Below are 10,926 nucleotides of genomic sequence, written 5' to 3'. Positions count from 1 at the left end.
AAAAGTAGGGCACAAAAAAAAAAAAAAAAGCCAACAATTTGGGAAGACATTTTAATAGTTGACATTAAAAAAAAAAAAAAAAAAAAACAAAGACATAATCAAGAGGAAAATTAGAACCTTGTTGGGCTTCTACTTGCTTATTTCATGGTTAAAAATGGCTTTTATTTTGAACTGAATGTGGGAGAAGGTACCAAAACATTTTGTTTGCTTAAGATTTCTAAAGCTGTTATTTGGGCCACAGGCAGAACCTGAGGCAGACCCCTGAGATGTCCAAGAACCTTTCAGATTCCACTGAGGGAAGGCTGGGAGTCGGCTCTGGGCAAAGCCAGTCTTCCAAGTGGGCAGCAGCCTCATTTTTCTGAGCAGCTGCAACTGGTTAGAAAAGGGCTTCCTGGGAACTGCTGTCCTCATAGGAAGCAGGGAAGGTGTGGAAAGAGGCTCATGTAAGCTCCTGACTCAGGCTGGAGACTGATGCCCACCGGCATCACTGCAGTGAATAAGTGTACAGCTAATAAAATGTTCAAAGATAGGTTTGCCTAGGAAGTGCCAAAAGAAATACAGGAGGAAAGGGTGGGGGACAAAAGAAAGGATGGTCTAAGTGACACATCTTCAGCTGCCTGACCCTCAAGTCAAAATGATTTAAAGTTTTTATTGAAAGAACAGATGGAAGATGAGAGCATTTCTTGATGCAGGATGGCACTTCTTGGGCATTCATATGCTGCACGATATATTATATCAATCTCCATATAGCTCAAGATATAAATAAAATGAAGAATATATTAAAACTCTTCTATTTGCCAGCAACCTCCCTTGGATTGCTAACACTGAATGAGAAAACAGTAGGAGAACGGAGGCTAAGAAAAACCAAGAGCTACTAATGTGACCCGATTGCTACTATTTATTTAATGGAACAGCCATTATTTTCTTTCTTCAACATATGTGTCTGATAATGAAGCAAAAAGAAAGGAAAATAACTATCAATGTGCCATTTCAGAAACACACAAACATTTGTTAGCTTTTTCATTTTATTGATGTTCTTTTAATATATGTATTTAGGATTAAACTAGTGTTCAAAACTAATAACCCAGCAAATCTGAATTAGGGCTTTATTTTTTAAAAAATACAAGCACAGTTAGAGAACAGAGATGAAATTGTTGTCAAACATAAAAATATGAATTGAATTGCTTCTTTTTAGATGGATCTTTAACATTGACTTGACCATACGGACACTGCAGAAGAAATAAAACAAATTATTACTAAATATTTAACAATCATCTTGAAAAAGCACACTTCTCATGGTGACAAAAAGAGACTGTTAACAATTTTATATAGATCATTTGATCTATCAGTTCCTGCAGACTAAGAGAATATTGGCAACCTCAGGCAAATGGTCCTAATTAGGGTCCAAGAACCATTTCCTAAATTCATCCTTCCAAATTTAAGAATTTTACTGTCAAAAAAATCCACTTTTAGAAAATCCTCAAGTCCTCAATTTACAAAAAGCTATTAGGCATTTGATTAGAAACAGCTAAGGGCACAGGAACATACATAAAATGGAAGGTTTAATTTTTAATCCTGGCTATAGTTAATACATGCATTTAGTGTCTATTCTTTAATTATAGAGTGCCCAGTTAAAGGAAATTACACCTTCTTGCACCAAAACATACAAAGTGTTCTGTAAACAGAGGTTGTTATTGTTTATAATCTTGACCTATAACAATTTACCTCACCACTATGCCTTTAAAAAGTAATAGTGAAGAACCCATTTCCATTTATTTTTTGCTTATAATAGGGAAGAAGTTAGTTTATCTTAATTAGTGAACACAGAGAGGTACCTATTGAAATAAACATTTTAGGAAATGTACAGGCACTACATGCGGTATAGTCTTGTTTCACAGTTATTTCAAACACAGACTGGAAAAGAGCCACAGAAAGAACCAGAGAGAGGAAGGGTGGGCAGAAGGGGAGAGAGAGAAAGAGAGAAGGAGAAAGAGAGAGAGAGAGGAGGAAAAATGGGAGGGAGTGAAGGAAGAAAAGAAGAAAAGAAAAAATCATTATCTGAAGGAAACCTACCTCTCAATGCTGGGTGAGTTTCTATTTATTCAACTAATAAAGAAGAGGGATCTAGTTTGCAACATTCTAGATTTCTTTTCCTGCCCTCTTTGGACTTGCCTAATGAAAACAACTTATTTGAAACCCCATGAAAAGTTTCCTTGTAATAAAGAGCTCCCATGAATTTCAAATCACAGCATTTCAAGGAATTGATGCTCACAGTGAAATTTTACAAAATTCCATTAACTTTAAAGGTCCTACGTTGGTACTAAGGACTTCATTGTCGTTGGCTAAAGTAGCTTGTAAAAAGTGCACTCCAGGTCTATTTGGCTTTTTTATTTGACTTGTTGTTCAAATAATAGGTATTTACGAAGTTACAGAAGCACCGCAAACTGCTGCTGTAATGCGAGAATTGCTACTCACATGTCTGCAAGCAGAGCCACAACATTCACCTCTTTGCAAGTGGGCAATCTGAGTGAGCACCACATAGCCAGCAGCTGGATCCACATAGTTTAGCTGGCCAGCCTGAAGTGTAATAAAATGAAACAATTCATTAATCTCAATATTCATCATATCTCCTCACCATTATGTCTACTCATAAAATACTGCAGAATATTTTAAACAATATTAAACTTCTTCCCAGCAGTTCTAGTGGCACTTGCAATTAAAGACCAAAAGCACTCCAGCATTATATACAATCCAACTTTATGTGACATAAGGAGAAAATATACAGTTTGAGAAAAATGAGAAGTTGATGGAAAAACAAGAACTCCTCTGTACCTAATAACTATGTAGCCACTGCTCTGATATTTTTCATTTGGTTTCTAGGTAACAAGCTTAATAACAGGTGATTTAAATGATTTTAAGAGCTTAAGAGGCTGAAAATGAACTTTCACTCAGAAGTTGCAGTTGGAATTTCAGTACTTAAAATATGTGGATAATGATTTAAACTTACAGAAAAGGCGCTAATCAAAACCAACGGTCCTTATAGAAAAGTATTACCTTTGCTATTATTGAACACTTTCTTTACCTTCATGTGTTACTTCATTGCACATTTTATACTTTTTTTTTTGCTGGTGTGTTATTAGTTGTATTTTTAAGTGAATAAAGTATTGTTTTAACATATTAACTCTCACTGCTTTGACGAGTTTGATCAAAAGAAATTTTTATTGTACTATTTCAAATATCAAGGAAGTATATTCTATCTACATTCAAACATGACTTAAAAAGGTGTCTCAAGTACTTTGTGGGAAGGGAAAAGTAAATAACACAACTTTTTCTGTGGATTTGGGTAGTGTGGATGATATTACTTAGCCTTGGGTTTTTGTAGAGGAACGTTCCCATGCACTTTTTATATAACCTTTTTACCACGCAGTAACTCATTTGTGCATCAATGTTGTACAGAGCCTTTTTCATTAAAATACACATGAAACTTGCATATCTTATGACAAACACATTTTTGTATGAACCACCAACAACTTCTTCAGTGTCTTATTTAATGGCAGAATATTTTATTCTGGTTGAGGTTTTAACCCAATATGTTTCATGAATAAAGTGTGTAGCAAAAGGACAGGCACAGTTAAGTCTAGTCTCACCCTGAGGCATTCCAGCAAAGGTAGAGCAGGGCAGGGCAGCAGAAATCCGAGCAAGTCCCAAGGCTGGCCTGAGAGAGGCTTCCCAAATCCAGTGGGACCACAGAAGCAGATTACATGAAATCAGGAGCACTCAGCACTACCTTAGAATGACCGATTGTCAGGACCTCACTTCTTTATTTATTTACAAAGCTCCTGTTTGGAGACTTGGAAGAAAAACAAAAAAACACTAGGAACTCTGTAGCAGGCTTCTTTTCACTTTTCATAGCTTCTGGGAGTCTTCTGAGGGCAATTATCTGGCAACCTGGAAGCCTAACAGATTGCTCCTGCGCATGCGCTTGCTCTACAGCTTTCCATGTTGATTGAGCACCTCTGAGCTTGCTGGCTGCCCACACAAACTTAATTTGTCCTCAGTAAATGAGCGTCACGTAATGGTGGCCACAGACAAAGATGAGGCAAGGGTGCTGACAGTTTGACTGGAGAGCGAGATGTTCAGTGATGCGCATCGGTACCCAGAGAAAGGTAAGAGAGCTATCTGCCTTGAGGCTGGAAGAAGGACCATCGTGAGGGGGCTCTGATTTGTCGAAAAAGAAAAACAAGCAGCTTGTTATTTACGGGGCTTACTTATGGTCTCCTGGATAGTCATTTAACCTATGATACTGACACTGATGAAACAAGTGTGGATTTCCCGAGTGAGAAAAAGTTCGTTTCATTCCCTAGGCTGATTGAAAATTTCTTCACATGATACTGGTGTTTGCTCTAAAGAGAATGAAACTTTTCTTTAATATCCACCATATCTATATGGTGAATTATGAGAACAAATTACATAGTTTGTTTTTTTTTTTAAAGGAGAGCATAACCAAGAAAGATCAAAAGCTGCCAGTCACTTACTGATTAGTCTTTATTCAGTTTCAACACTTGAACGGGTCAGACGGACAGTGGATTCTCAGGGCCTACTAACTGTCATTACTGAAATAAGTCAATCTGAGGTAAGCTCCGAGATTTTCTTCTCTACCCCTTTGGCTTAAGTCATACCATATAATATTAGTCCCATCAAATACTGGAGGCACACACACACAGCTTATTAAATGGGTTCATTTCACGCTTCTTTTCTATCTTTATTATAGTCAGTTTCTCTTTTTTTCTCACTGTTTCTTTTGTAAAGGTAATAACATAACCATGCTGCCTTTAAACTCGCGCAGACTGTGTTAGAAGGCGTAAAGGGAGAGAAGTTTAGATACTGGTACTAACAGGCAATTGTCAAATCCGCAAAACAAGAGAAAACAGCTGAGTGTCTACAAACGCCAGATTGTAGTTCCCTCTGCTCCGCCCTCTAAGAGTTAAGAGAAAGGACAAGAAGGCAATGGAAAAATTAAAATAAGTGTGTCAATGTCTTATTTTTTTCATTTTAAGAATCACTGGATGGCTAAGTGTTCAACTGACAATGCAGAAAAACACACATTTTTGTTGTGACCTCTCAGTTTCTCCACCTTCTCCATCAATTCTTTGACACCCCCTTCCGCAACACACACACATACACCACAAAAGAGTGGCAGTGGGTCCCATACGGCGACCGGAGTTTAGCTCCGACGCTGATTGGAAAACCAATCACACTCATACTCAAGACAGATACAGGGTAAATAAACCCTTTGTCTGGAACGCAAACTGTGGCCAGTTTTCCCGCGAAAAGGTCGGAGCTGGAAGCTAGTGTTCGTGCGCGCGTGTAGCCCGAGGCAGGAGAGTACCGGCGTACAGCAACCCTTGCCTCTGCCCCGCGGCCTTCGGGTCCGGAGAGGCCCGGAATGCGCAGGCGCGCCGAGCCCGGGGCGGCCGCGGCGGGGGCGGGGCGGGGCGGGGCGGGGCGGGCAGGAGGGGGTCTCACCGAGCAGGCGGCGTCGTGGAGCTCCGCGATCCGTCGCTCCGCCACCGTTAACTCTTCGCTCACCGAAGGAGTCGCCGCTCTCTCCGGCCTACTCGGCGTGCCGGGCGCGGAGCCGCCGCAGTTTCCCTCGTTAGCAGAGTAGAGGGTTAAACTGAGCTGCTGTCGGAACCCAGCTCGGACCCAGAGAGGTGCTGGCGGTGGGGCGGCGGGAGGTTGCCTCCAGAGCGCGGGACCCGCCAGTGCCCAGATCTGCCTGGCCGCCATGGCGCCGCCGGTCTTGGGAGGCGGAGCACCCGGCGCTGGGGCCCCGAGGGGCGACCAACGCGGGCCTGAGCCCGGCGAGCCGGTCTTGGGCAGCTCGTGGCCACCGCTGCGTGGGGTCGGTTTGCGCTGCCAGGGCAGCAGGTGGAGGCCCACGGACTGAGCCTTCTGCCTTCACCACCGGGCCCGCTGCGGAAATAAAATGGGCTTTTAAGGCAACTAACGAGGCTCTAATGAGCTGCCAGGACGGGGAAGAGCCTGCTGTTTCCACATCTTTGGACTTGAATTCTAAGCTCTTCTTCTTCTCCCCCAACTCCCACCCAGCTGAAAGGTGTACATTTTTTCTCATGTCAAACTGGACTTGGGATCATTCAGTATAATCTCCACTACTGTTAAGATCCCAGGAAGTGATCAAAAGACCTGAGGTTTGTGAATCACCACCTTGGGCCTATCCAGAAAAGGCTGAGTGTTTTCAGGTAATATGTGATATGAATAAAGGTGGGAGTGGAGCCTTCTTTGCTTGGTTCTTTGGCCCACCCTAAAATAAGGGCCAAAAGTAAAATCGTACACTGAATAAGAAAAGGTGTTGTGTTCAAGTTGCTAAATAGTTACAAAATCCAAACTAAAACCCTTTTTCCTTTCTGATGGATGAAAGTTATCTTGATACCGTCACAGAATTGAATTTGAGAAAATTATCGCAAGCCCGGGAGGTAATTTCAGGTGTTAGGATTAAATTAACACCACCCCTTCTTCCTACCCCCAGTGTGGGTTTCAAGAGAAGGAGGGCTGAAGAGTACCAATTTTGTTAGTGCTCTTCAATATTGAAGAACTGAGGGCAGGAATTGATCTTTGAGGACAAAAGTTGATTCTTCAGCTGTATAAGAGAAAAGTGACTAAGCCACTATAGACCATCACTACGTGTTTTTTGGTTTCTGTGTTTACCATGCAACCCTGTAGTCATATTGTCATTTTCTTAAATCTTAGCAGGAGCTGATCGAAACAATCCTATTGGTTCATTAAAAATCTCAGTGAATTAATAAATTGGAATTCTATTTTGCAAATTGGTTTTCTTTTTGTTGGAATAAAAAATTAGGATCTGGAGACTGTTTAGTAATCTGAGGAGAGTTTAAAATCTGGAAAGCGAAGGAGAGTCCCTAGGGAAAGCTGTGGAAGAGTGGGACCAAACTTGAGATCACCAAAAATGAACAACTGTGATGTTACTCACATTCACCATAAGTCAGGTCCCCGCACCAACAAAAATCTGAAATTAATTTATTGCATTGTCTTTAAAATTAAGGATCAGGATCCCCTAATAGGCCATGTCATCGATTCAAAGGGTAGAGACAGCATTTTACAGGAATGAAATAGACTAGACCAGGTTTAAATAGAAAATAATAGAACTATCTTATCTAGGAAGAGTACATATTGTTACATGAAACTTCTTTTGGTGGAGATGAGAGGGTGTTAGTGACTGTAAAGGGCTTGAACAACAGAGATCTTGTGGGTAACAGAGTAATTCTTTGTCTTGACCATGATGATTATACAAATTTACATGTGATAAGATGCCATGGAGCTATACATACGTTGTTTTAATGTCAACTTCCTGGTTTTCATATTATACTGTTAGTATGTAAGGTGTAAGCATTGGGGGAAACTGGGTGAAGTAAATACAGTACCATATCTGCAACTGCATGTGGACCTATAATTATTTCAAAATTTAAAAACTAATTTTATTTTTTTTGAGACAGAGTCTCACTCTGTTGCCTAGGCTGGAGTGCAGTGGTGCAATCATAGCTCACTGGACTCTGTAATTCCTGATTTCAAGTCATCCTCCTACCTCAGCCTCCCAAGTAGCTGGAACTACAGGTGTGTGCCACCATGCTTGGCTAATTTTTTATTTGTAGACACGGGGTCTCCCAGTGTTGCACAGGCTGCTTTTGAACTCCTAGGTTCAAGGGCTCCTCCCACCTCCGCTTCCCAAAGTGCTGTGATTACAGGTGTGAGCCATCACGCCTGGCCTAAAAACAGCAATTTTAAAGAGATGTAGAAATGGATTTTGGATTATTTGGTAAAGCAGATTACTGAATTAACCAAAAACTTTTTTTTCTGTCTTCTCCATTCCCATTATCATTTAGATGTTGAATAGATTACCTGCCCCCTTCAATTTTCATTTGGTCTTCATACTTTAGAGTCCATGTCATTTCTCACCAAGTAACTTTCATTCGTTATGTCTCTTGTTTTAGAAAGCCTCCTCAGGGCTTTACCCTTAGCTTATTCTATCATGTGCTCATTTCTCAGATTGTCTGTGCTCGTAGTAGACAAAACTGTATGAAAGTGGGGTACTAAGTCCCACCTTAGAGTGTTGCATAAAGTTTGAACTTTATTTACAAAGTATTTACCTTTAGATTTGCCCTAGAAAGAGTCATTTTGTGCCACAACTCTGTGTGTAACATGTAATGTAATATTTGATATATTGTATAACATTTATTATATCATTTGGGATATTTGTGTTAATATTGAACATGCTTGTTATGTTGGAGGTGGGGATATCAGAGAAATGCATTCCCCTAGATTTCATTGATATTGATTTTTAAATAGGTATGTTAGGACTCTCTAGGTTGCAAGATACAGATTACACAACTCAATCGGGTTACAATAAAAGGAATGTGTTTGCTCATATAACCATGAAGCATGACTTGATTCAGGATTCACCAGGGCTTGGTTTTCATTTTTCTGCTTAGCCTCTTCAATGCTAATTCTCTTTTCAGGCAGGCATTTTTCTCATTGGTGAAATATAGCTGCAGACAGCTCCCATGGTTTCATCCTTTCTGGTCCTTGTCCAAGTTTAAAAAAAAAAAAAAAAAAAAAAAAGAGTCATGTTATGAAGCTCCAGAATAAGAGAAGCCCTTTTTCCCTTCTGAAAGTCCTGTCAGCCATATCTTTATCATGTGCCCATTTCAGAACCAGTCTTTTGAGTATAGATTATACTTAAGCCAATCAGGGTCTATCCCTGGATCTGCCTCTGGGGAACCAACCCAAATCTATTGCTGAAAATGGCCTGTATTAATGCTGAGGATACAATTCACAAAAGACCACTATAGTGTGACTTTCAAAAGCAAAGAAAATTCCGCCAGCCCACCCAGTCCTTTTTAATACTTAGTATTTAAAAGTTCATTTAAAAAGTTTTTTTATGTTCCTCTGTCCCCTCTAAAAGCCTTCCTTTGATTTCTCACAATTATTTGTGCCATTTCAACTTTTTGTATTTGTTTGCATTGTTTTCCCAACAGGTCATAATAGGGAATATATCATTTTCATCTTTTTATCTCCACAGCCCAACTTGTACTTCTGCAGAAAGTATTACAGTACAAGGTGAATAATGAATAATGAATTTTTGAATGGATAAATGAGTCAGCAGTTTTTTATTCTCAAATACATATTCCTAATTACTGGACAAAAATGTCATGAAATTTTAATATTAAATTTCTGTACATAGTATTGCATATTTGAAAATATGTATTGTTGCAAATATTTCTTTAAAAAACTAAGTGAAAGAGATACTAAATCGGAAATCTTATTGAATTATATTATTAAAATGAGCTATTTTACTGACAAAAAAGACAGATGCATATATTATTAAATGATCTGATCTAAGCCCTTGAGATGCTGCCTTTGACTTTAAGTGTTACCTTTTAATGAATTATGAATGTATTGAGCTGATAGTGGACAAATTATTGCTGGAACCACAGAGCTGCCAACAGACTTCTTGTCCATTTACTGCCAGTTTTGCACACTTCCATTTGGACACTGATTATGTATTTGATGTTTTCCAAATACCCGAATGGTGTGTTATGACATGTCATGCTCCATGTAGAGTGGATTTTCACTATCAATTCTTATGATTGAGAGCAAATGTTACATGCCCCTAAGGTTGCCTATAGGGAATCTCTGTTTCATTTAATCGGACATCCAATAGCACACTTTGTTTCACAGAGCTGGTCTTAGAAAATTCTTTTGGGAATTATAACCATTTCTATTTTCAAGTCCAGCAAATCTCTGCTGATTTCACAGTAGGTGCGACTCCACTAGTGTTACATGCCTAGAGCACTGCTGCATTTGGCTCTCATCTTTCCATTTTGTTTTCATTATCTTGGACGAGTATAGATGAGCTATATAATATGAAGTAATCTAGCCATTTCATCTCTTCATCCACTCAGTCATTCTCTAATGGAATGGTAGTCTGGCTTCTACCTGCACTGCCAACTTAAAGTGTTACTAAATCCAGTGCACTTATACAGTACTCCCCTAACACTCCTTATATTTTTAAGGTGGTCAGTTTTCTGCCCCTCAAAGCTATTCTCTTGACTTCTTGAACCCCAAATTCTTAAAATTTGCTTTTTATTTTTAGGATTATTCTTTGAATTTTCAAAGAGCCCTTCTTCTGTCCTCTCCATCCTTAAATGTTGATTTTCTTCAGATTTCTTCAGCAATTCTCAGCCCACTGCTCTCACTGTATAATCCTTCTCCAAGTGATTTTAACCATGCTTATGTTTTTAATCTATTACCATGTAATGATTCTTTATCAGGTTCAAAGCTTTTGAGAGCAACATACCTATCTAGCCATCTGCCTGCTAGACATAGATGTTTAAAATCCCCAAACTCATCATGTCTAAAACAGACTTAATCACCATTACCTTTGAAATCTTACTTTTCCATTTATTTTCAATTTTAAAGGCACGGGTGCCCAATCATTCATCAAATTCAGAGATCTTGGAGTAATTGTACACTTTTTCTACATCTCCCCATCCAGACCATCACCAACTCTTGCCAGTTTTGTCTGTGAAGTCTCAAATTGTCTCTAATTTGTCAAAAAGTCTCAAGTTGGTCCTTGCCTTTGCTTCTATCATTGTTCGTTGTCTTTATCATTTCTTTCCCCTGACTACAGCTATAACAGAATGGTTTCTTAATGGAAATAATATATAAGGAGGGCTTACTGTGTATCAGGGCACTCTGATAAGTGCTGGAGATTTATTATTCATATTTTTGCATCTGCTGTTTAGTCTGACAAAAAAATACCCTGTTCTCATCACCTCAATCTTCAGCTCATGTCCTTGATGAAGTTATACCTGTATTTAAAGCCTC

General features: G+C 39.3%; 1 protein-coding gene across 1 annotated transcript; it reads right to left on the bottom strand.

Moving 5' to 3' along the window:
• Positions 1-1,011: 1,011 nt before the first annotated feature.
• Positions 1,012-5,964, bottom strand: C1H1orf53 (chromosome 1 C1orf53 homolog). The gene is made up of 3 exons (XM_023224764.2): positions 5,527-5,964; positions 2,476-2,577; positions 1,012-1,229 (listed from the first exon to the last, which is right to left on the bottom strand). The coding sequence occupies exons 1-3, from the start codon at positions 5,788-5,790 to the stop codon at positions 1,158-1,160; spliced, it is 438 nt and encodes a 145-aa protein (XP_023080532.1). The 5' UTR covers positions 5,791-5,964; the 3' UTR covers positions 1,012-1,157.
• Positions 5,965-10,926: the final 4,962 nt, after the last annotated feature.

Source organism: Piliocolobus tephrosceles, chromosome 1 (genome assembly GCF_002776525.5).
Source record: "Piliocolobus tephrosceles isolate RC106 chromosome 1, ASM277652v3, whole genome shotgun sequence".
Classification (NCBI taxonomy): domain Eukaryota; kingdom Metazoa; phylum Chordata; class Mammalia; order Primates; family Cercopithecidae; genus Piliocolobus; species Piliocolobus tephrosceles.
Note: the sequence above shows the minus strand (reverse complement) of the source record. Positions and strands in the feature narration are given on the sequence as shown.